Source organism: Rhinolophus sinicus, chromosome 5 (assembly GCF_057876585.1).
Source record: "Rhinolophus sinicus isolate RSI-liver-muscle chromosome 5, RSI-T2T, whole genome shotgun sequence".
Taxonomy (NCBI): Eukaryota; Metazoa; Chordata; class Mammalia; order Chiroptera; family Rhinolophidae; genus Rhinolophus; species Rhinolophus sinicus.
In genome coordinates, this window is record NC_142505.1 from 86,648,824 (window position 1) to 86,675,993 (window position 27,170).

At 34.7% G+C, this 27,170-nt stretch overlaps 1 protein-coding gene across 4 annotated transcripts in view; it reads left to right on the forward strand.

Moving 5' to 3' along the window:
• Window positions 1–21,554, forward strand: part of RBM27 (RNA binding motif protein 27) — a 59,370-nt gene extending 37,816 nt beyond the window's left edge. For 3 of the 4 annotated variants that reach the window (XM_019739105.3, XM_019739103.3, XM_019739106.3), the window contains 10 exons: window positions 671–824; window positions 3,108–3,386; window positions 4,703–4,843; window positions 8,877–8,996; window positions 9,898–9,972; window positions 10,109–10,273; window positions 11,988–12,092; window positions 12,216–12,407; window positions 19,248–19,358; window positions 20,572–20,787. In XM_019739105.3, coding sequence (XP_019594664.2) covers window positions 671–824; window positions 3,108–3,386; window positions 4,703–4,843; window positions 8,877–8,996; window positions 9,898–9,972; window positions 10,109–10,273; window positions 11,988–12,092; window positions 12,216–12,407; window positions 19,248–19,358; window positions 20,572–20,655 — 1,426 coding nt within the window. In that variant the 3' untranslated portion in view covers window positions 20,656–20,787. Of the gene's footprint in view, window positions 1–670; window positions 825–3,107; window positions 3,387–4,702; window positions 4,844–8,876; window positions 8,997–9,897; window positions 9,973–10,108; window positions 10,274–11,987; window positions 12,093–12,215; window positions 12,408–19,247; window positions 19,359–20,571 lie in introns of all 4 variants that reach the window. The other variant, XM_019739102.3, reaches the window with a different exon arrangement.
• Window positions 21,555–27,170: the final 5,616 nt, after the last annotated feature.

Genomic DNA, 27,170 nt, shown 5'->3' on the forward strand with positions numbered 1-27,170 from the left:
GAAGAGAAAGAAAAAAAATTCTTTAATTAATATTTTCTTTTTTATTGGGGAACAGTGTGTTTTTCCAGGGCTCATCAGCTCTAAGTCATTGTCCTTCAATATAGTTATGGAGGGCGCAGCTCAGCTCCAAGTCCAGTCGCAGTTTTTGATATTAGTTGCAGGGGGCACAGCCCATCATCCTGCCCCGGTGGCAGCTCAATGGCAGCTGATTGGCTTCAATCTGGTTGTGGAGGGGGCAGCTCACTGGCCCATGTAGGAATCGAACCAGCAACCCTGTTGTTAAGAGCTCGCGCTCTAACCAACTGAGCCATCCCGCCGTCCCAAAAATTCTGTATTTCTGGAGAAGCTGAAAAATGCACCATAAAAAGAATGACGTTCTATTCTTTAATGTTAGATTCCTTGATAATTGTGGTAGATCTTTTTAGCATGATTTTTTAATCGCGGTTGGGTCTTTTTTTGTGATCATTTGCCATTCAGTCTTCATTTTCCTTTCAACGTGTTCTATTCCCATGTAATAAGGATGATAAGAAAATTATTTAGTAGTTTCTAAAGAATGTTAAGTGCTTCCTAAAGACACATTAATAAATAAAACCTTACACGCTTTGTTTACATATCTCTTGGCTAGGCATAGGTGGGATAATTAACCAAGTCTTATTAATATTCCTTTCAGACAAGGGAATAACAATCAGAGTAAACCAGGATTCTTGAGAAAGAATCAGTACACAAATACCAAATTAGAAGTCAAGAAAATCCCTCAGGAATTGAACAACATTACCAAGCTCAATGAACACTTCAGCAAATTTGGAACTATTGTTAATATCCAGGTAAATATGGCTGTGTTGGTGACAAAATCCGTGTGTTTTATGCATTTTTGAAAACATTCCTACCAGCTCCCCTTGCTTAAATGAGCCAGTGATTAGTCTGACCATCACTGCTGAGAGTTTTAAACTCTGCTATATGTCTGTCTACCCAAAGTAATGATGGGTAATTAATTGTTAAGCTGTTTCTTTGAATTGATTTGGTTCTTTTCTGCAACCTCTTCCTGAATGACACCAGGCTAGTTACTGTATTTTTGTAGTTCTATCTTTGGACAAACGATTTTACCACCTGCTTTAGTATTCTAAATAGGTGAAATTCTCAGTGATTTCTAATATAGTGACTGTGTCTACTGCCTGACTTTATATTGTGGTAAAGTAGTTATTGGTTAGAAATGGTTCTAATCTTGAGAATTTTAGGCAGTACAACATGTTATCTAATGTGAAATTGTAGCTTTTGTATTTACTGCCTACTTGTTAGATATTTGAAATTACGAATTCGCAGTTGGGTATTATGCTGTAATGGAGGGTACTTGACGGTCTCTTTAAGTTGGTATTTCAGTCAGTTACCCCTGATACTTAGTGTTTCCATCAAACCAAAATATAATTTCTGTAACTGAATTTAAGAAGGTAGTATTGGGGGACTTGGTATTTCAAAGAATTGATCCAAAGTATTCTTTTTGAGAGATTTTTTAAGCAGTTTTTTCCCTGAGTACAAAAGTAGTACACGTTTAATTTTAGCAGTAACAATTATTAATCTTTTGATGAAAAGACATACTATATTTATTTGTATGGAAGAATACACACATTCCTTTTCTCTTTTTAAAAATGCTTCACACACTTAAAAAAATACAAAAGATGTGACCATATCAAATATCTCTACCTTTTTTTCCTTAAATTTTTCCTAGGTCATTATGCTTTATCGCATTTAGAAAGATTAGATGGCTTGGTGTAGATGGATATATTAGTCTGCTAACATTGCCATAACAAATCCCATAGATTGGGTGGCTTAAACAACAAAAATTTATTTTTGAGAAATCCAAGATCAGGGTGATGGCCAAAATGGTTCCTGGGGAGGACTGTTTCTGCCTTGTAGATGGCTTCCCTTTTACTGTGTCCTCACAGGTGGAAGGAGAGAGAGGGAAAAGGAAAGCTGGAGAGAGATCTCTTCCAATAAGGCCACCAATCCTATCTGATTAGGCCCCTACCTTTATGACCTCGTTTAAGCTCAAGTACCTCCTAAAAGCCTATCCTGAAAGCTTATCTCTAGTCACTTTAGGGATTAGGGCTTTAACATACGAATTCAGGTGTGTGTGGGGGATGACACATAATTCAGTCCATAGCAGTAGGCCATGACTCATTTAACTATTCTCTGTTGTTGGGAATTTATGTTGTTTCTCTTTTATATAAAAACAATGCTGTGGTAAGACTCCTTGTGGATAAATTTAATTAATTTTTATGATGTGTTGCTGAATTAAAGAAAATTTTAAGACTTTATTTGAACTAACAAATTGTTCTCCAAAAGTGTTGTGCCAATGGATACTCCCAAATTCAGTGTCTGAAACCTCATCAACGCTGTTATATGGATCCATTCAATTTTTTTAAATGAAAAGGTTCATAAGTGAAAAATTATACTTGCTGTAATTTGCTTTTTTTTTAATTACTGTGTAGACTCTAATTTATATAGCATTTGCAATTCTTTTGGATATACCTATCCATTGTCTTTATCCCTTTTTCATGAAGGCATTTATCATAAAGCTTTTCTAAGCCTTTGCTTGTCATATATATTAAAGCTCCTTTTTCCATTTGTCATTTACTTTGTGGCATGTTTGGACTGACAGAGATTTTACAATTTTACATGGTCAAATCTGCTTCCTGACTCTGTGGCTCCTGCCTTTATAGGTATACATATAAAAGCTTTCCAAAACCTGACGTTATATAGATACTCACCTTTGGGTTTTTATGGTATAATTTGTTTGTTTGTAATTATAAAAATATTTTCTCTCTCTGGAATTCATTTGAATGTAAGATATCAGGAAGGGTTCTAATACTCTTTCCCAAGTGGTTAGGTAACATTAGTAGGATTACTTATTAAATAATATAACATTCTTCCATATATAATTTTGAAATAGGCATATCATCCTTTCGGGGATAGAGAACTTAACAAAGGATTCACAGTGGATTTCAGCAGGCTGTTTTCTACTTTTGAATTCTTTATCAATAATTTATTTGCATTTAACTATTTGTTAATATCTGTGTTTTTGTTGTTGTTGCTTTTGTTTTTTCTTACAGGTTGCTTTTAAGGGAGATCCAGAGGCAGCCCTCATCCAGTATCTTACCAATGAGGAAGCCAGGAAAGCCATTTCCAGCACGGAAGCAGTTCTAAACAACCGATTCATTCGAGTCCTGTGGCATAGAGAAAATAATGAGCAACCAGCACTACAGTCCCCAACACAGCTGCTCCTGCAACAACAGCAAACACTTAGTCACCTGTCCCAGCAGCACCATCACCTGCCACAGCACCTTCATCAGCAGTCTTCTCCCTCAACGGTACATGGAGGTATCCAGAAGGTAATCTGCTGGTTCATAGGGAATTAGAGGTTCTTTAGGCCCACCCTCCGGATCAGTGTTTCTCAGTTTGTGGTCCTTTGGTCTTCCACATCGGAGCCATTCAGTTTGTTTTGCAGACCAGCAGCGTCTGATGTCCTGGGAGCAATTTCTTGGGCCTTATCCCAACTTAGTCAGAATCGCTGAGTGGAGCCCAGGAATCTGTGTTTTAATAAGCTCTCCAGGTGATTCTTATGTACCCGAAAGTTTGAGAAGTGCTGTTCTACATCAGAATCACTTACCTGGGTGCAAGTTCCTGGGCCTTATCTTTCCAAACCTACAGAGTCAGTCTCTAGATATCGGGCCCATAAATCTTCATGTTTAAGACAACTTCAGTGATTCTTCTCAACACTAAAATGTAATAACCACGCACCACTGCACAACTCTGAGTCTAGAACTTGTTAGTTTTTGTCTTAGAATCAGTCACCCTTGTACCCATCCTTTTGTCCTATTTTTTCCCATGTAGAAAAATTCTGTTCCTTTTAAAACTGAAATGGAAGCTCCAAGAGAATGGGATTTTGTCTGTTTTATGCATTGTATCCCTATTGCCTAAAACAAGGCCTGGCACATATTGCTCAAAGCATATTTGAATGAATAGATGAAGGAAGAAAAGAGCAAGCCACGATGCATTAGAGCTGTTTAGATATTGATGACAATCTCTTGCTAGGTGTTCTCTTGTTTGGATTAAACACATTCAGATTTTTTAAATAAAACGTATTCCATATAGTACCTAGTCTCAATTCCATTCATCATCCTGCTTTTTGCACCTATCTCTGCAGTGCTTTATTCTATGTCCCACTTCATGTTAAGGTCCAAAGGTGAATGCTTCCTCTAGAAGTTGGCTGAATGTTAAGAGTGAGACCATTACCTCTGTGATCCGTTAGATCCTGTTATGTTAATGCAGCCCAAGATTGCATTTTGTTTTGGGGGTGGCCACAACACACCATTGTTCATACTAAGCTACTGTCAGTTCAAACCGTCAAGTCTTCAAAGCATCACATATTGAAAGGAACATGACAAAATTATTAGAAATTTTTCTCTGCGTATATACACATACATACATGCATTTTTGTTGTGACATATTTCAGATACCAGAAAAGTATGCATAATAACAATCATTTGTGTATCTACCACTCACTTAAAAAATAAAACCTTATAGATAATTGAAGCACCCTTCCCATTTTCTTATCCTCTTCCCCAGGGTAGTCACTATCCTAAATTTCTGTCATTCCTGGGCATTTAAAAAACTTCCCACATATGTATTTATTTTGTCTATGCAGATGATGAGCAAACCACAGACACCAGGTGCATATGTTCTTAACAAAGTTCCTGTTAAACACCGTCTGGGACATGCCAGTGGTAACCAGAGTGATGCTGCCCACTTGTTGAATCAGGCAGGTGGTGGAGGAGAGGATTGCCAGGTATGTGTTTCTGTGCACCTCAGATATAGTTAGAGTTGTTCAGAGGCACAAAGAAATCAACAAATTGATTATCAACCAGATTTCTAATGTCTTGTTTCCTCCTCGGTCAAGCTAAGTGTGACAGCTGCTAACATCAGTGTGGCAGGTATACTTCCCTCATTTCCGTGGTTTAGCCAGAAATTTGCTAGTTAAATTTTTCTTTCTATTCCAAGCTAAATAGGAATTGGCGAATTTTAGCCATTTATTAATAGGTAGGTATCTTTATTCATTTGTTTTAATAATTTTTCCCCTTTATTATAATCTAGAACATAGTGAAGGGGATTCTGTCATAATCAAAAGTCAAATTTTGAAATGTGTTTTAAGTAGTTTCTTTTGCTTTTAGGGATATTATCTAAGTAGTGACTGTCCAGCATGGTGATTATTTCAAAGAGAGCTAGGAAAACTAACAGAACAAGAAGGGGGCTAGCTCTACTAGACATTAAAAAAATACTATGAAGTCTGTATAATTAAAACAATTTGATACTGGCACATGAAAAGACAAACCAATGGAACAGAATAGATCGGGAAATAGACTTCACTTGCAAATAGAAATTTATCATTTGCCAACACACTATTTTAGGTCAGTGGGGGAAATGTGGACTTCATGATAAATGGTATTGGGATAATTGGATAGCCATAAAGAAAGATGCGATTAGATCCACTTTTTTTTTCTATGTTCAACCTAAATTTTTCTTTGTGAACTTAGATCCATTTGTTAAATTGCATAATAAACCAGAATAACTTCCAAAAGGATCTGAAATTTAGATGCTGATGGAAATGCTAAATAGTACAGCCTCCATGAAAGGAAATTTGGCAGTATCTGACAAATTATGTATGCATTTATTCTAAATCAGTAACCTTCCTTCTAAGTGTCTATGCTGGGGTGTCCAAACTGCGGCCCGTGATCCATATTTTATTGGCCCGCAGCAAATTCCAAAGATATATTTAGTTTACTTAAATAAACCAGGTGAGGCAATACGTACTTCACCTCGAGTGAGTGGCCCGGCTGTGTATTTTACCGAATATGGCCCTTGGTGAAAAACGTTGAAAAAATTTTGGACACCCCTGATGTATGCCAAAGATATGCTAGTTAAAATTATGAAAAGACATGTATAAGGATAGTAATTGTAGACTCTTTATAATAGCAAAAGACTGAAAACAACCCAAATGTGCATCAGTAGCAGACTGGTTACTTCAAGTGTGGTATGTCTGTACAATAGCGTATGTGCAATTTGTTACAAAGAATGAGGAATATCTTTATACCGCAGGGTGATCTTCAGGATATATTAAGTGAAAAGGGCAAGATGAAACAAAAACAATAGTCAACTACGGTTGGTATAAGAATGTAGGGGCAATGAACACTGCAACTAAAAGCAGTTGCTTACAATTTAAAAAAAAAAAATCACAATTTAAATCTTGGTGGTAATAGCAAGGATAGAAGAAACTAGACAACTTTGACTTTGTCTTATTTTTCAGATTTGTCTTTGAAACATGTAAATGCTGTACGTAACTATGAAATGAAATAAAAGTAACCCCTAAAAATTAAAAAGAAAAATGAACTAGCATGTCTGCATAGAGTGCTTTAAAACAGTTATTTGACTATTCTTAACGAGATACACCCTGAGGACAAAAAGCAATTTAAGAAAGCTCAGCAGTCATGTTGGTGACTATGCTGGTATTCTGAAACTGGTTTGTGGGCATTGTCGAATAAGTCAAATGAGGAATTACATTGGCGTCATTGACAACTGAGATATTCAGTGTGGTTGAAAAGAGAGATACAAGATAGATAAGGTTAAGTGAAAACACTGTGGTCCTGCATTTGAATTGAAGTGTCAGTATAAAGTCAGATTGTATTTTGTCTTAAAAATCAAATAAGCAACCAAAAAAAACCTCCAAAACATTTCCTGATCCTACTCACTGAAGAAGTCCAGAAACAATGACCAGCCCAATGGTAATGACCCCTCCTGCAATCCCCCAGCACCTCAAGGCACCAGGGGAATGGCTGTCCACAGATCTGGGACTGACAGTGATCTAGATGAGCCTAAAATATTTTGTCAAAGCAGAAAAAGAGGATGTTGTCAAAGATTACTAGACTCCTGTCAAAGAATGAAAAAAAATGTCAATAAGGCTCTAGATCTACTCATCAATTTCTTAAAAATTTAGAGGACAGAGGAACAAGGTCAAGGGCACTATACTATGGTGAATACTACAGGATGAGTGCCCTGGTTTATTCAACAAATAATTTTCAAGGAAAAGGAGAGAGGGAGCAGAATTAAAGATGACTTTAAAGAGATGTAATCAGTTACACTGTATGGACCATAACAGATCCCAGTTCAAATGGGAAAAAATATTTAGAAAACTGTAATGCAATCTGGAAATGTGAATATTTAATGATTTTAAAGAATTATTAATTTTTAAGTGTGATGATGGTACTATGGTTATGTTTTAAAAAGAAAGAAGTTCTGAGCTTTTACAGATACAACTGAAATATTTACAGATAAAATGTGTGTAGTGTAAAGATGTAGTTGGGGCTTTAAATAAAACAAGATTATTTTATGTATTGGTAATTGTTGCTGCTTGGTGATGGATATATCAAGTGTTTTATATAACTATACTTTTGTCTGTTTCAAAAATTTCATTATAAAAAGAAAGGGGAAAAAAAAAAAGAAAGAAAGGGAAAAAAATAGTTACAGACTTTGAAGTCAGACAGCCCTGACTTGACCTGCCTCTTACTAGCTGTGTTAGATAACTTGTGAGCATTGGTTTCCTTTTCAATAAACTGAGTTGCTATGGAGATTTAAATTTTTCATTGGTAAAACATAACGGGACAGTGCTTAACACATAATAGGTGTTCAGTAAATTTAGGTGTTCTCATTTTTGTTTTAATTAATCATAACAACATGAACGTCAGCTATGCAGAGTTTCTACAGTTCTTGAGAGACTTTCCTATGTAAAGAAGCTTAATTTTGAAGACAATTAAGTATTGTATGATTGAGAGTAGTTTTGTATTTGGATATATTATTTACACTATTGAATTTTCAATGAATTTCTTAATATTGTCTCCTGTGTCCCTTGCATCATGTATTGAAAGTTAATTTAAAAATAAAAGAGTGGAGTGTGTTAGGACAGAGAGCATTTGATTAAATATAATATTAAGATTATGATTACAAAGTACCTTAATTCTCAGAAGGTTGTTAGAAACTTGTGTTCTCATTTGGCACTGCGCATATGGAAAGTAACTTATGACAGTACCCTCCATCCAGAGACCACCAGGAACACACCTAGAGTTGAACAAGTCGAGTTTATTCAGTGAGGGAATGTACACAATGAAACCGTAGGACACTTCAGTTAGAGGGTGTTAGAAAGAACTTATTTTAGGAATAGACTGTGTTTGGTGATTTGGGGGAGGGTTTAAGGAAACAGTAGTTCTGTGATCAGATACCTCAATAAATCTTAACCCAGGAGGAGGGAAGACTAGAGTGAATGGCAAAAGCTGTGATTGGTAAAGAAGTTATAGTCATTTCTGTCTGCAAGGATAGAGAAATGTTTAATCATTTTTATGGTTTGGATAGCATTCTGTGTTCAGTTATGATTATGGAGTGGTCTTGTTATTATCTTGATCCATCACGTTTGCAAGAGTGGCCTTGTCTAGGGTTGATATTCTGTGAAATTGTTTAGGTTTAACAAGAGGACACCAAAGCCTAGCTGTGAGTGGCAGGAGAGCTCGTAGAGGTCAGGGCTTGTTCTTTGTCTCACAATCAAAAATACAAAGAGAAGGAAAATATGTGATTCCATTCAGAAATAGAACATTGTTGCTAAAAATTAATTTATGTTTTTGTATTTGAGTGACAATTGAATGTAAAGAGCTTGTTTTATAAATGTAGTTTTTAAATGTAAAATAATTTAACTCCTAAAAAAAGAAATATATGCAGTCTTTTAAAAATGGCTTCAAAGCATTTCTAAGGTTTAATTTAACCATATTTGTTTTTCATAGATATTTTCATCTCCAGGCCATCCAAAAATGATTTACAGCTCTTCAAACTTAAAGACTCCTTCAAAACTTTGTACAGGGTCTAAATCTCATGACGTTCAAGAAGTTCTTAAAAAGAAGCAGGTAACAGCTTTGATTGTTCTTTCCTTAAAGACGAAAGGACCCATTGAATTCTTAAGTGGTTATGTTAACACCTTTGAAAAGGGTTCATGTTGTTATGGAACTACATCGTAATGTGTATTTAGCTGCTGCTTGATGCTGTGTACTCTTGAACAAAAGGTGAACAAACATAAAATGTTTCGCAATTGCCATTCAGTGGCTACTTACAGCACAAGGAAAGACTTGTGTGTGTATAAAAGTAAATAATACTGAGCTGTCATGTTTTTTCATTCTCCAAGGGATAGAAGCAGACGTTTTATTTCATTATTTTCTCTTTTAATTCCTTTCTGGCTTTGTAAGTTAGATAATGTTTCATATAAAGTATAACATTTATGTAGTTATTATTCATACAACTCAATTCTGAGTTTCCTATCATCTTAGATTTAAGCTCACAGAGAGTTTTTCAAATAAAATAGATATTTGTATGTATTATCTCAGTAAAAGTGGAGATTTAGTTACACAGGGGTGGGAGGCAACATTTTCCTGGCAAAAACCCATGGATTGTGCTATTTCTAACCTGTAGCTGCGTCTCACATTTTTAAACTTTAAACTTCAAAAATAAGGATTTGGCTTATTACACTGGCAAATGAGATCATTCAAGTGAATAAACCTCATAGATGCAACTAATTAATGTTCAGTATTTTAAATATATTTAAAAGTACAGTTATAAATGTAAACTTTTGAAAGTGTTGGGGAAAATACATTTAAAGGTTTATCTCTGGTTTCAGCTGTTTTTTGATTAGGAGGAAAATCTGTCTTATATAAGGATGGCCCAGAAGAAATGAGTTTAGAATAAAGTAGCCTTATGTATCATTGGCAAATTTTGTTACCCCTTACGAAATTTTTTCTTTACCTGTTCATGTAGGAAGCAATGAAGCTACAGCAAGATATGAGGAAAAAGAGACAAGAAGTGTTAGAAAAACAAATAGAATGCCAAAAGGTAAGACTCATTATGTGCCTGTTGGAATTGATGTATAGAATAGATTTTATAAAGATATTACTATGGGTAAAGTTTTTAAGGGTTATTTATACTAAACTTTACTAAGCATGGTTTTACTTTTTTGTTTGTTTTGTAGATGCTAATATCCAAGCTAGAAAAAAACAAAAACATGAAACCAGAAGAGAGAGCAAACGTAATGAAGACTTTGAAAGAGCTTGGAGAAAAGATCTCACAATTAAAAGATGAATTAAAAACATCTTCTGCAGCCTCCACACCATCTAAAGTAAAGACCAAAACAGAGGTATCTTTTTGTCTTTTTCATTCTGAATAGGGTTATTGAACATCTGTTATGTGCTTGGCACTTTGAAAATACAGTGGAACCTTTAGGTAGCTGATAGTCTGATGGGGAGACAATTATAGTAACAAGTTTTCTAAATATTTCTATAGTTGCTATGTACTCTCTTTGAAATAGGTGATAATACCCTGTTTGAACAAACTTGTGGTTTTTAATTGAATTTTTGGTTCTCTACTGAAGATGAAACTGCTAGATAGTTCCTGTTTCAGCAGTTTTTTTGTAATTCTATAATAATGCTATAATAAAACTATTCCTTTTAATAGTCAAAAGGTATGATTGACTTTAATACAGGCAGAAATGTGACATTCGATTGGAAAGAAGAATTAGAATTTCTAGACGGTTTAAGTCTAATTTTGTTAATTTCCATTTGTTTGCTTATCGTAGGAGAATACTTGCTTTCCATAGCGGTTCTATTATACCACAGCTCTGTAGTGGGATTTTAGATAAATTTCCAGCCCTTTGAGAAGTGGAAATGAATTTGTCAGATATATAGAACATAAATTTTTATGTACAATATTATATTACATTTGAAATTGTGGTTCTCAGTATAGGAATGAAAAGTGTTTTATTAAAATTGCTTTTTAAAAATGTAATAAAAATGTTTTTATTGACATTTCCTTCAATTATATTAGGTTGGTGCAAAAGTAATTGTGGCTTTTGCAATTATTTTTAACCTTTTAAACTGCAATTACTTTTGCACCAGCTTAATAGAAAAGTACGTGCACATTTTGAAAATTAAAGAGACTATGGGGGGAGGGTGGATGGCTCAGTTGGTTAGAGCATGAGCTCTGAACAACAGGGTTGCTGGTTCGATTCCCACATGGGCCAGTGAGCTGCGCCCTCCACAAACTAGATTGAAGACATCAATCTGCCGCTGACCTTCTGGAGGGGCGGTCGAATGGCTCAATTGGTTAAAGCGCGAGCTCTTAACAAGAAGGTTGCTGGTTCCATTCCCACATGTGATGGTGGTCTGCACCCCCTGCAACTAAAGACTGAAAACGGCGACTAGACTGGGAGCTGAGCTGCGCCCTCCACAATTAGATTGAAAGACAATGACTTGGAGCTGATGGGCCCTGGAGAAGCACACTGTTCCCCAATATTCCCCAATAAAATTTAAAAAAAGAAAACACACAATAACTGCTTGTCAATTCTTAAAAAAAAGGAGAGAGACTTTGGGGGGAAAAATCTCTCCAAGTGACGTACCTGAAGACTGATAATTTATTTGTCTCTTACCCCCCAAAAAGAGTGGCAATAGTTACAGGGTTCATATCTGAAAGCAGTTATATAACTGTTATGTTTGTACCATTAATGAATTTTTACAACATAATTTATTTTGCCCCGTTGTGTTTCATTTATGACGTTTTATTATGTGAAAATTATTCTCAGCTCCCTCATCTCAGATGATTGTTTCCAAGACAGATTTTTAGGCCATCTTAAATAGTAATACTGCTCATTATATTTATTGATACACTCTTCACATATTGTCAGTATTATATCTGTAAAGTTACTTTCTCTAAAGTACCCATATTTGTTGCATCCTTTCACTTCCGTTTTCCCAAAAGAGCTGTGTGTCATTCTGTAAGTACAGTATTTATCTAAATACTGAGTAAAATCTTGGAAGTTATCTAAAAAATACATTTTACTCTTAATTTTTCCAAAGGCCCAGAAAGAACTATTAGATACTGAACTGGATCTTCACAAGAAGCTATCCTCAGGAGAAGATACAACTGAGTTACGGAAAAAACTCAGTCAGTTACAGGTTGAGGTGAGACTTAAAAGGAGATACTGACTCACTCCGTTTAACATCTCAATAAATACTTTTCCTCTATTTTCCAAGGTTTAGTCTAACGATGTGTATTGTATTCTACCTTTGATTGTTATTATTCAGGCTGCACGATTAGGTATTTTGCCTGTGGGTCGAGGAAAGACCATGTCCTCCCAAGGTCGAGGAAGAGGCCGAGGTCGAGGAGGTCGAGGAAGGGGCTCACTAAATCACATGGTGGTGGATCACCGCCCCAAAGCACTGACAGTTGGGGGATTCACCGAAGAGGAAAAAGATGATTTACTTCAGCATTTCTCAGTAAGTTCTTAAAGTAGCAAATGCTAACTCTAAAAACGCTGTATTCAGCATTTCCAGGCTGCATTCAGCATTTCCAGGCTGCATTCTGTGTAAATGTCAAATGTTTTATAGATTAGAAAATAAGTTGTAAAAAACATGCGTATTAGCAAATTCTTATTACTATACTTGAAGGTCAAGAAGCAGCTCATGCTCTGTAATTCCATGATACTCCTCTTAAATGCATTTGGAATGACAAGTTGTTCCAGAGCTTTATTTGATTTTTGTTTTAGGGTTATTACATGGTTTACCAGGTGTGTATAGTCAATAAGTGAAAATAATCTGGGATGGAGGCAAAATTCAAAGGAAGAGTTCATTAGGATAAGAAATGTGTTTAGTTATATTCTGTGTACAGTGGCTACCATTTACTTTTAGACAAACAGATTTGTACAGGTAAAGGCTATTTGCACATAAATAGTATATTCTCTTTCCAACCACTCATTACTTCATTCACTATTTATTGAGTGTTATTTGTGCTAGAGTATTTGCATTAAGATCTCACTTAATCTTAAATAACTATAGGAAGTGCACCTGAAATCCTGTGTACCAGTGGTGACACTAACACTTGAACGTAATTTAACCAAGGTCAAACAAGTGGTAGGACCAAGATAGAAATACACAGTTGGCTGTTAACATCCAGGACCCCTATTCCTCAAAACAACTTTGAAGGAAAACATTTTCAGCCTTATTCAGTGTTAGAGATGGTAAGGGAAAGCTGAAGGAGCAAGACTTTATTCCAAAGTTTCTTATTAGTTTGATGCCCATTAATCCTGTTTCACCCTGACTGTTGGAGAATGGTGGGTTGTTATAAAGTGTCCAGATTTTAGAACCTTTGGGCTGTGGCCTGTTCACTCTTGAGCTGATTCTTTGGCTAGTATAACCCTTATTTTCTTTTTTGTAAAGTGGGAGACTAGCTTTAAGTGACTTCTTTGAGGAGTGAAGAAGGTAGTAATACATGGAGGAGCACTACGCACATGTAGGCCTTTCTTGTGGAGGCTGGATGAATGTTGATTTTTATCTCTTAATGTTGAGCATATAAAATGAAAACCTCCTTGCCAAATAAGGTGCCCATTTAGACCCAGTGCCAGCTCTAGTGAGGTGATACTGAGTTATGTAAAGCAGAATTTTTATAAATTTCACTTTGCAGAAAATTCCATTGTACAAAAAAGGAGGTAATCTTACTAAGTAGGAAGCTGCATGCTCTGGGTCACTGGAGACTATATGTAGTGTAGATGTTTAAGTTTTAACCCAGAAGTCACGCTCAAACAGATCATCTTCCTTCTCATAAGTAGAATCATTCTAGAGCATCTAATGATAACCAAGTTTTACGTACATACATTTGATAAGTCTGAAATACGGCATTCAGTTTTTTGAAAGGGGCATGTCCAGGCATTTGGGGAAGGAGGAAACAAAGCCACTTTATGTGAGGTAACTTCAAGAAGTTGGTTTTAGGGGCAGCGGATTAGAGCGTGATCTCTGAACAACAGGGTTGCCAGTTCGATTCCCCCATGGGCCAGTGAGCTGCAGTCGCCACAACTAGATTGAAGGCAGCAAGCTGCTACTGAGCTTCCGGAGGGGCAGCCGGATGGCTCAGTTGGTTAGAGTGTGAGCTCTCAACAACATGATTGCCGGTTCAATTCCTGCATGGGATCGTGGGTTCTGCCCCTTGCAACTAAACATTGAAAACGGCAACTGGACTTGGAACTGAGCTGCACCCTCCACAACTAGATTGAAGAACAACTACTTGGAGTTGATGGGCCCTGGAAAAATATACTGTTCCCCAATATTCCCCAATTTAAATTTTTTTTTTTTTTTTTTAAATAAGAAGTTGGTTTTAATGGTGTTTTGTTACTTGTTTTGATAAAGTGCCATGAGACAGCCTTGAGTACTAGAAACAGACTTACTCTAGTAACAGATACTTAGGCAGTATGGTATGCTTTCTTTGAAAGAAATACAGAAATACATGTGCCTAGATATTGTTGTAAATATATTTAGCAGACTTAAAGGATAACTCTTTGAGGTTTTTTTCTTTTTTTTAAGTTTTTTATTTGGGAATATTGGGGAACAGTGTGTTTTTCCAGGGTCCGTCAGCTCCAAGTTGTTGTCCTTCAATCTTAGTTGCAGGGGGCGCCGCAGCCCACCATCCCATGCGGGAATTGAACCGGCAACCTTATTGTTGAGAGCTCATGTTCTAACCAACTGAGCCATCCCACCGCCCCTCCAGCAGTTCTGGTTGTCTTCAATCTAGTTGTGGAGGACGCAGCTCACTGACCCATGTGTGAATCGAACCAGCAACCCTTTTGTTCAGAGCTCGCACTCTAACTGACTGAGCCATCTGGCTGCCCCACAAGGTTTTATTTTGTTTTGTTTGTTTATATCCTGTAAAGGCTAAGGTAAAATGTATATTTTCAGTATACTTTTACTATCCTTAATTGTGAAAGGATCATGGAAGAACATTATCCATATGAAAGATGGATGGGTTTTAGTGAAGTCATTCTGAAGAGTGAGGACCCAATTTTGGAGTCCTTCAGTTTATTTTTGTATCCAGTAATCTGCTTCTAACAATTTATCGTAAGAGAATTGTTATGGTTGCATGCAAATGATACCTGTAAGTATGCTTGGTGTAGCACAATTTATATTAATGAAAATGGAAACAATCTAAATGCTCACTAGTAGTTTACTGCTATTAAAAACATGTTTTTAAAGAATAGTGACATGGGAAAATTCTCAGAATTCACTTTTAAGTTAAAAAAAGTGGGATGCAAGATTAAACATAAACTAGGAATGAAAGTGCATTAAATTAGTTCTGGGTGGCAGAATTCAAGATACCCATTTTTTTTTCCTGTCTAAGCACTTCTCTGTTTTTCTAGCTTTCCAAATGAACATATATTACTTTTGGAATCAGACTTTTTAACCTCACATTCACTTATAGTATATTTTAAAGCCAAATTTGAGGATATGTGTTCATCTTGGGCTTTTAGGTTCCAGATACCTATATAAAAATATGTGTAAAAGTACACATAAATTTAAAATACATAAGATATTTAATATACAGTGCAAGCTATATGTAACAGCATAAAACATGTACTATGTAACTATTTTAATAGTATATATCAGAGGTCAGCAGACTTTTTCTATAAAAGACCAATAATAAATATGTTAGGTTTTTGAGGACTATACAGTCTCTAACATTTTCTTTTCCTCCTCCTCTCCCCTTACCTACCCCTCCTTTTCCCTCTTCCTTTTCTGTCTCTCTCTCTTTTTTTATTTCCCTTTTAAAAATGTAAAAGCCATTCTTGGCTCACAGGCCATTGAGAACAAGGTGCCAGGCCACATTTGGCCTGAAGGCTATAGTTTACAGACCCCTGGTATATATTATTATATTATTTCATATGTTAAATATTAAAGTTTAAAAATATGGAATATATAATATAAAATATAATAAATAGGGTTTTTTATATTTAAAAGATAAAATCAGTGAGTCCAGAAAGAACTTTTTAAAAAAGAATCCTTATTTATATATCTTTCATTTGACAGAGATCTGAGGGTATTAAAGACCTTCCTAAAGAATTTCCTTTGAATATTTTAATATTAATATTAAAGTTTAGGTCAGGAGCTAAAAATATTAAGTCCCAGAACCTTGCTTAAGGGCAGAGAGGACGAAAGCTAAGCTTCATTCCTTTACCCCTAGTGAAAGAGAGCTTTGGCTGGTTTCAACAGGGCAAGTTACTTGTACTAAATGTTTGGAATACTTGAACTGTATTTTGAAGGAATATGCATCAGTTTACACAGTTCTTGAACTGTGGTAATGTAATTTAGCTGTTATCCTCAGTGATGGAGTAGATCTTGATTTTATTTTTCTTCTTCCTGATTATGAAAGTAGTGCACACTTTCTCAGGATGCATTGGCTGCAGGTAACATATATGTAACTTGGAAAACAGGGACATTTATTTATTTTATTTTCAAGTCATCTAAGGGTAGGGATGTTTTACAGATTTATTAATTCTTAAACTCAGCCACACAGGTTTTCATATTTTTCCTCTGCTTTCCTATTATGTTGGCTTTTGTTTTTAGGCCTTTATCTTTATGGTGTCGGGGTGGCTGTAACAACAAACATCATGGCCTCTAATAACGTTTAAAACAGAAAAGGAGGAGTACCTTTCTTAAGACATTTTTAAAGCTAGTGAAATAAACCTACCCAGAAAGTATTCCTCTTCCCATTCCCCTCCCCCATCCCCTCCCAAAAAAATCCCTCTTTTGTGAACTACTGATATTTACTGCCTGTTGATGGCCAGTTACTTGTAGGGTGTTTCCCATTTTCTCACTACCGTATTTCCCCGAAAATAAGACCTAGTCAGACCATCAGATCTAATGCGTCTTTTGGAGCAAAAATTAATATAAGGTCTTAAGACCTCACCGGACCATCAGCTAAGACTTGGTCTTATAAGACCTGGACTTATATTAATTTTTGCTCCAGAAGACACATTAGAGCTCGTGGTCCTGCTAGGTCTTATTTTCAGGGAAACACGGTATTAGGACCAATGTTTCATACATCTTACTGGATTTGGTATTTTTGAGTAATTTGTTATGTGGGACAGTCTTCCACATTGCAAGACTTTTAGCACCCTGGCTTCCACAAGCTAAATGCCACTAAGTGCTCTTCAGTCAGTGTGACCATCAAATGCCCCCTCGAGTAACGTTATTGTCCCCAGTTGAGAACCATTGCTTTAGGTTAGTTTGCAGGAGTGAGATGACTGGCTCGAAAGCATACGTATTTAAAATTTGGTACAGCTTGTCAATAACCTTCTAAGAATGTTGTACTAATTTATACTTAATTTATATTTATACCTTGGATGAGAATATGTATTTGCCCATACACTCAGCAGCACTTGAGTTTTGTTTTTTCATGTTTGTCAGGTGATTGATGAATGATGATTGGCACAGATTTGGCATCAGTTTTTGATCTAGGAAAATGGCTGGGCTAGATGAATTTCTCTCTGAGTAAATTTTACATCTAAGGTTCCAAGTACCTCTGCGTTATTACATATAACTTTTCATTGATGGTACATAATTGATTTGCTCATATTTACGCATACATTCATATAGTAACATTTGAATTATTTTATTTTGGGGAGCTATACACATACACAAAGTGTAGAAGAAATCAAAGTGTATACATTAAAAATAAAATTTCCTTCTGCCTCCAGTCACTCAGTTTCACTCCCCATAGGCAATTACCGTTATCCATTTCTCACATATTTTCTCAGAGATATTCTTTATATATGTATTATTTGATCTGTTTTACACACATGGTGGCATGTTCTATAGCACTCTTGTCCATATGCACTTTTGACTTAATATGTATAAAATGTTATTAGAGATTCTATATTAGAGCACATATGGTGTTGCTTTATTCCTTTTAATAGCTGCATGGTATTTCATTGCATAGATGTACCATACTAGATTTAAACAGTCCCATATTAATAGACATCTAACTTTTTCCCAATATTTCATTATTTCAAGCCATATTAGAGATATGTGTGTGAGAAAGAATATGTGTGTGTATAGGAAAATTCGATATTTTAATAAGGATGTGATACGTTAATAAGCCAGTCCTAAATCTTTTATTTTTTTGATAAAAAGTTAATACATCAAAATGATTAAACATATGGTTAGTAAAAAGTAAATATAACCCCACTTCTCTTAATCCTTGCCTACTCTTAAAAGGTAGTCACTATTCTTGGATGTCTTTATAGGAAAACATTATGAATATAAGAATACACACACAGTCTCTCACTTAAAAAATTTGCTAAAATGGAATGATATTATAACTACGTTCCAAACCTTGCTTTTTTAACATAACTATCTTAGCTCTTTGGTATTTTCTTAAAATTATAAAGATAATATTAGATTTAAAATGTTTATTAAAACAAACTATACCAATTAGAAATGTATAATTTAGTGCTTTATTAGAGGGTAAACTCCCGTATACCTGCCCCACAGGTCAGGAAATGGAATATTCCCAGCACCCCAAAAGCTCCCTCCCATTTACTATCTTCTCAAACAAGTATTAAGGATAGTCTACAACCCAGCACCATTGAAAGGAAAGCTTTTGGAATGACTAAGCTTTCACTTTTGTGGTGCTTTGGGTCTCTGTTCTTTTGTCCCTGTTGCTTTGTCTTTAAAATTAAACTTTTGCTTTCTCTTACTGAAATTTGCTGGGGAGGGAAAAAAGGTTTAGACAATTGTCCCAAAAAATAATTAGAAACTGAGCGGTTTTATCTTGAGTTAGGATGGTAGGTATTTAACATTTGTTGAATGTGTAGGTGAGCTGGGGAGTGCTTGTCATTATTATATAGCATTTCAGAACAGGAAGTGGGAATAGCATTGTCAAATATAGGTGGGGCTATACGAGATGACATGAGATAGACAGTTTTTTAAAAAAATACTTATATTTTAAAGGTTTCAGTCTAAACATGTAGATCATCAAAGCCAAAGGCCAGTAATTTTATTTGTTGTCCTTATGACTTTTCTAAGTAGAATGATGATATTATCATCCAAACCAAGACAGAACCTATTGACATGACATAGATATAAATCATGGACTATACTGGGCAAACCAGAACATATGGTTTACTAATTTAAAAAGACTTCACCTTTTCTAGCTCTTTTTGGAATTTTCTTGTAGATACACTTTGAGAGACTTTTCTCCCCATCATTACCCTTTTTAAATAACACAGAATTTGAAGAAATCATTAGTGAATGTGAGTACAAACTTTTGTGCTTTCCTAAAATCTATTTTAGGCTTCAAACCAAGGGTCAAAATTCAAAGACCGTCGGCTACAAATATCATGGCACAAATCCAAGGTGCCTTCTGTATCCACGGAGACTGAGGAAGAAGAAGTCAAGGAGGAGGTAAATTTAATGACTGAAAATAAGAGTTGAATTAGATCATTTCCCAATTACATACATGTTTTTCTTGACAGTAAATAGGATTAAAAAGTAAATCTTGAATTCTTTCATGCATACAGTTAGTTAAGGCTAGTCCAGAAGTTTATTAAAGAACCAACAGGTGCAGAAATATAAAAAGCTCTTTAGGAGATTATTTTCTAGTATAGGAAAGACTTTATTTGCATTTATTTTGGCTTTATTTGGGCTCTAGTTATTTATTCTGGTAAATAAGGACATGGATTACATGAATAAGTTAAATTTTATCAGGTTGTTTTAGCGTTTTGCTTACTCAAATTCCATAGGTAATGGATTGAGTTTCTTATTTTCCTTCTCTGTACAGTTGGTTAAAATCAGAGTGTAAGGAAGTTGGATATAAGAGGGAAGAATAGGAAAATAAAGGACTTACACGTACTACGTGTACTAAATAATCAACTTCTTAAAATATATGAGAATTAATTTTGCTTTTTCATTCCTATATGTCTAATTAGTTTATTAAAACAGACACTTAGCCAGCATTGCAAGTTATTCCTGGTTCATCATGATTTTGGTTTTAAAAGATGTCTAGCATTTACGGTTGATCAAGAGTTTTCTAACCTTATGGTTAATTTTATACAACAAAAGGAGAAACATTTCCTGTGTTAAAAAACAAAGAAAGGAAAGAAGATCTGTGTTAAGCAAGCAAGAAAGAAAAGATAAATCTTGGTATTTGGGGAATATTTGTAGATATTTCTACTTTGTGTAACATTTTAGATTTTTATATAAGATTAGGAAGGTCAGTGTCATGGAGAAGTTAGTATGTTCTCCCCTCTCAATAATTGGATTATATTAAAGGAGTGGTCATTTACTTTTCTCATTTTTAAGTTAATGGAATAAAATTAATTTTATCAAAAACACTATAGGTAATTTTTCTTTTATTTTCTGTTAAACATTCATATATTTATTTTCTCGATGATATTAGAATAGAAATCTTCTACTAAAATGAAGCAAAATTAGGGGAGAATATATGTACATTTAAAAAAATGTTTTGGGTTTTTTTTGCTCTGAAAGATACTCTGAATGCATCACTTATAAATCCAGCCTGGGCTTTGTATACTCGTCTGTTTGTCCTTTGGCCTAAAAAGTTATTTTACTTAATCTTCTTGTACCACTGAGCAAATTTTACCCTCTCTTTCTTCAGGAAACAGAAACCTCAGATTTGTTTTTGCATGATGATGATGACGAAGATGAAGATGAATACGAGTCTCGTTCATGGCGAAGATGAAATCTGATACGAGCTGTATAATTTTTAGGAATATTGTTTAGAAGAACAACTTTTTAAAATTATTTAAAGAAGTCAATGAGCCAAAAAATTTTTTTTATTTTTCTTTTCAACACAGTAGATTTAAGGACAGCAAGTTTGCTATTTAAACACATCTCATAACTGTTCATGATATTAAAGCACCAAAGGCCTAGTGACTTTTACACAGTTGTGAAGATCCACAGGAATGACATGGATATTCTCTAGAGCCTTATTTTCCACACCACCTGTTTTTGTTGGTATTGGTGTTGGATTATGTTGTAAATGACAGGGTTTTCAGAAATTTTATTTTGGATTATAATCTGATAAAATTTCATTAAATGTCAAAATCGCCTGGAATCTCTTAACTCTTAGCTATTATGGATGGGTTGTCAGACAGTAGGAGATATTTGTAATTAAAATAGCCTTTTGCTTTCAAGAGTTGTCTTGGAAGAAAAGTAAATTTAATTTTTTTTACTGAGGAGGAGCCCAGTTTGTATTTAATCTAAAATTTTTTGATGGGGGGTATGTGCAGTAGTAAGTACTATTTTAGTGTAAATCATAACAAACTGTGTTCTTAAATGCTATAAGGTAATGGTAGTTAGCTCCATGGTGTTTTCATTCTGTCATCATATTAACTCTCTTGGACTGCTGCTGCTGATCCTTAACTTGCTTTGAAATTAGTAAGCATTGGTTCAGTTAGTCCTTTTTTAAAAAAACAAAACAAAACATCAGAATGTAAAAGGCTGTTACCTATTGACCCCTTTCTCTTCACCATTTTCTTTCTCCTGCCTTTTTATTAATAGGCTTGACTTACCCATTATTGAGATAAGTGATTCTTGTGGGCCACCAATAAAACCCCCAATAAAAAGTTTAAACCAGCACCTTGATAAATAAGTGTTTTGATGAGAATAATGGAAGGATTTGTGGCGGAGAGTCAGTCACCAGCTTTTTTTTTTCCCCCCCAATCTTTAGTTTAGTTAATAGTTATACAAACCAGTTAAAAAGTGTCCAAAAAAATTTTTTTTTGAAATTTGTTTCCTAAATTTAAACCATGATGATGAAGTGATGGGGTAGGGTGGGGGTGGGACAGGGTAGGGGGCATGGGTATGCTAGGAATAAATGGGAGTCATAACTTGACTGATCAGATGACCTTATTTTTTGATAATTTTGTAACTTGTTGCTATCCATGAACATATGCATCCTCCAGTAGACAGTTTCCTTCACTGTGTGCATTTTTACTGTACACTGTATAGAGTAGAGTATCTGTTAAGTAAAATATATATGTAAATTTATGTCCTTGTGTTCTGAATGTTAGATGGAAAAGCAGAGGAGCAACACTACACTGTATTGACCCCTGGGGAAATAAAATGATTAATGTACATAGGATGTCACTTTTTCAAGGATATACACATCTATGTTTTTGTATGTGTGTGGTGTGAAAATTTGAAACTTCCTGTTGGCTTCAAAAGGTTCTTGGTGATCACTATATAAAGGATTTTGTTTCCTGAGGTAAAGACTGTTTCTCAAAATAGCAACTATTCACTAAGAAACTTAAAACCATCAGGACTCTAGATTTACTTAGCTACAAGAAGTTTAATCCCACGTTCTGATTATCTTTTCTACATATTTTCCTGGAATGATGTGTCAAACCAGGATCATTTTTTTAAGTTCATGTAATTTCCCCTTCATAATAATAAGGACTTCCTCTTTCTAGGTTGTTAATATATTTCTGATAACACTGAAACTAAAATAAGCTTGTAACAGAATGGAAAACATTACAATGGGGTACCTAGAATAAGCAATCTTGCTCCTTCCTCCATCATCTCTTAATGAAATTTTCTTGATGTCTGTGGCTCAGTCGGTATATATTTTGAAAGATTCATTGTGGTGAATATTTTGAGTCCTGACAGTTTAAACGTGATAGAGGGAACAAAGGATTTATATATTTTTTGTACAAAGTTTTTTCTTAAACTGTATAATTTTGTAAATAATTTGTTGGTTTTTTTTGTGTACTAAAACTACCAGCGTATAGATTTCAATAAGAATTGTTGTATTTTTGTATTTGGAAACTGAAAATTACAGTAAATTAATGGAGCTGTAAGAAAATTTTCAGTAGACTGACAGTTCAACAGAATGAGATTCCTTTTCATATGATTTTTTAACCTCAAAATTGACATCTTATTATACTCAGTACACAGAGAATTGAGGATCTGTTTGAGTTTTTTAGTTATTGGGAGAGAGGGGGTGAAAGAAGAGTGTTAAAGTAAAGAATAGATAGCTACTTTTTCCAGTAAGATTTGAGGCCCTTTGTGTAAAACTTCATTTTTAATACATCTTAAATAGGACTATAAAGTACTTTAAAAATGTTCTTTCTAAGAATTCTAAAATACGTTTGACTCAAAAATTAATTCAAAATATGGGTTAAATATTAGGAAATTTAAGTTAATGTTAGAATAAAATAGTTAAATATATATATTATATATATTTTGTTTGTTTTCCATTAGGATTTTTTTATCCCCACCCTCATATCCCTAAGCGTTTAGAATTTCTCTTAAAAGTGAGTAACTACCATGATTTGTTTTCTTGGTGTCTTCATTTACAGAAATAAAATAGACCACCTGAGGCAAATTCTGTTCTTTTTAATGTGTATGACATCTTTCTAACTAGCTATGAGGTAACCATCAATCCAGCTAGGTCATCCTGGTTTACTAGTGGACTGCTGCCCAAGCTTAGAACAGTAACCCCAGGGAATGCAGAATTCCCCTCACTTTCTTCATGTTATAATATTGGGAAAACATTGTCACTAGCTAATATGATAAATTGGAAAACAGTCTTGTTAGAGTGAAAAAGGTCCATAGTGATGGATCATTATTTCAAAAAGCAGAAAAAAAATCATGTGAAAAGGAATAGTGGTTCCTCTTGATGTATAGTATGCCTGTATTATAGTTTTTACAAAATTGTGAACTTGTGTAATAGTATAATAGGAGATATTGTTGAATTTCTAACTGTTTATACATTTAAATTCATATATGTAATGTTTGTTTTATCGATTACAATCTGAATTTCTAAGAAGCATGTTGACTTTTGCAATAAAGATGCAATATGGAATGGTTCACAATTGGGAAAAAAAGAAAAAAAGAGAAAAGCATTACGAATTTAAAAGAATTTGGAAAATTTATGAACCATTCCAAAAATTATAACAATCACCAAAAGAGCTGTAATTCTGACTTGTTCTGGAAAGAAAGAAAATGTATGTGTATGCTTGCTTGTGTGTGAGAGTGAGTGAGTAGTGGATATGTATGTGTGTTTTATGTTGGGTTCATGTACATGAGAGAATGGCACTCTATGAATTTGGGTACTGAAGTCACTAGCTATTAAATATTCAGTAGAATAAATCCCTCGACGGGGTGGTCTTGCAAATGAAAGAGAAGTGGATTCAACTATTACTTCTATGTAAGCTTTGCTAGCCACATTTCTTTGTTCACGGATGGGTCTTGGTATCCCAGATGTAAAGCACAATTTTATAAAAGCAGTTATTTTAATGTTATCTTGAGGATATTCAATATGCCTGCCAATAATAGAAAGGATGTTTTTCTTAAGTGGAATAGAGAGAAGGGAAAGATCTCTCCTTGAAGAGTTGACCTCTAATTGTGATGGATACTTGTAAGGAATAACAAGAGAAGGAAGTGAGCTTACACTTTAAGGACTGGTTGGTAATGAGAAAGCCAAGTGTATCACTTGGGCTCCTACTTTCTCGTTTTAAAAATTGCTTTTCTTATAAAATCGCCCCTCACATGATTACGTATTGTCTAAGAAGAGTCATTCTTTAAATCTCAGCTTATACAGGAAAATACTAAAGAATGGGAGTAAATTTCATTTTCATTCTTTACAAATAAATTTTATCTGTATTTTATGAATTAGGTAAATAGTAAATAAGTTATGTGACCATTTGTTTTGAATAGGTGGTAATTCATCCTATATATGTTTATAATAAACAGTTCTGGGACTTGGGGGGGCGACAAGCATAATTCTGAACATAGTTATATCTGTTTAATATTAAGTCCAAATATTTTACTAAAATACACCTCATTAACAGAAATTACTGGTTTTATAGTTTTACTGAGTTTGATATAAATTATGAATCGTGAGCCCCAGTATACTATCTAGTCTGGATCTGTGTTATAGTAAAAGTACAAGCATGTACGTCAACATGTGGGATTGTTTTAGGTGACAGGGTTCCTTTAAACAAGTAGACCAATACCATCTTGCAGGGCAAACCTGCCCATTTTTGTATCATTTTTAGTGTCAGCTAATTGAGGGGTCAACCAACACTGACTCAAAAAAAAAAACCCCAAAAACTGCTTTTGCGTGTGTTATGAACCACCATTTATGCTAAATTGATTCTACTGCCAAGTGATCTCCTTTCTACAGAATTGTCTACCGTTTGGCCTCTTACCCGTTTTCTGCAATCAACCTTAAGTTAACCATCTCAGCATTCTGAGATAGGTGACTTGATACAGGTGAAATTAAGGTCAGAATGGTGTTTGATGATTGTTTGCAAGATATTTGTAGTTTGGTCTGCTCTTATGTTTCTGCAAACTTTTTTTTTCTTTTTGGTGGTGGTGGTGGTCATTAAGCATGAAAAACATCGATGTTACTTTTTCTTGGTATTTATGTTATATTATCTTTTTGTGAGGAACAAGGGAAGAAAGCCCTAATCTAATAGCCTATTAGCTTGTTTTCGATGAAAAGAAGCTTGTATTTTCTACATTGCTTCAGTTTTCTAACTATGTCATAGAGTTGTACTTTGATACAGTGGTCCATTAGTTATTAAAAGAATAGCATACTGGTTTAGTACTTGATCAAAATTGTTCTTCACTCAATTCTTTGCGAGTAGGGGTTTGGAAACAAGCCTTTTAGTCGCCTAACCTTGTTTCTGTTCTCAGTATTGCTTTGTAAACACTTCATAAAAGTGAATGCATCGTTAACAGTTGTCTAAAGTCCTAGTGAGTCCATCTCTTCTTAGTTTATCACAGACAGCTGTTACTGTGAGATATTGACATATTTCTCCCCATTTTAAATGAGAGAATAAGGGCTAATATGTAGACCTTGCCAAATTAACTTGGTTTTTTGAGGATGATTTGGCTTCAGGATTAAGGCTGTGCACACATTCAGTTTGAGTTCTTAGATCAAACACTGCCTATTTGTGTAAACGTCTGTTCCTGGATAAACTACTGAGTTCTAGTTCCTGAACCACCCTCCAACAAAAGGTTTATTTATTTCCTGTAGGATTCAAGTTTGTAACATTTAGAGCCTGTAGAGGGCTCTAGAAGGCAAAATTTAAGAGCAGTGACTGAATTGTTTTCACAGCAACTTAACAGTGAAAAACACATTTTGCATTGTGATCCAGTATACATACACACAAAAGTTCACCTAAACAAAAGTTCACCAAACAATACCCTTATTACTCAATATGCACCTGCTAATTTTTTTATTCTATTCTTGTCAGGACCCACTATTTGGCTTTCAAAATCGCAGTTTGGAAAACACTACCCTATTGAGTTGCAGGGTGCATTGGATTTTTAAATTAACTCTCTTCCTTGCTGTGACATCAATACTATTTTGAGTATCAAACGATAATTTAATAGTCTGTATTTTGCTTGGAAAAGTCTAGAGTCTGAAATTGACCATTAGTCTAAAATTAAAGGTAAAAATGTATACATCCGTGTCTTTATTGATTTGATGCTCTTGAACATGAAGGTATTTTGTAGTGTTTTTATTTTTAAAATAGAAACCTGTGAGTGGCTTTTTAAACTTGTCTGCAGTTTTATATTTTTGTCATTATTTGTCCTGGGAAGGGAGTGGAATACTAGTGTATTGGTACTACTTCTTACGAAATTCAAGTTACTTTGTACAATTTTTTTTTTTTTTTTAAAAGACCTGCCCGTGAAGTCCATATAACTACAACTTTTTAGTGTCTGAATCAATGAGACTGACTTGGTTTTTAATTTAATTTTGCATATAGTCACCTGAGCTATCAACCATCAGAACCAACTAAGTTTGGTCTCTTGGTGAGAAAGTTGTGCATATTTCAAACTTGTGCCATTGAATTTCCCCCTTTTCAAACACATTCCCCTGTAAGTTTATAAGAAATAGTCAATAATGATAAACCGCTATATAAAAATAATTACCTAATCCGTGCCACTTTTCTTAATCTTGGGCAGGTGTGTCATTTGTATCTTTACATGCCTGAGCTTTTCCAGTTCCTAAAATGTAAAACGATTGGGAACATGTTGATGAGAATGTTGCCATATCTTCAGAAATCCACAGAAGAAAACCATTTCAGTCTGCAAAGTAATCGGCAGTAATCATGGAAATGTATATTCCTTGTACATTTCAGTATTTCTATCCTCTGTCCATATACATTCCTTTTGGGGTTCCTTTAGCAATAAAACCTGACTTTTACTGTAATTCCAAGGTACCAAGTAAATATTTCC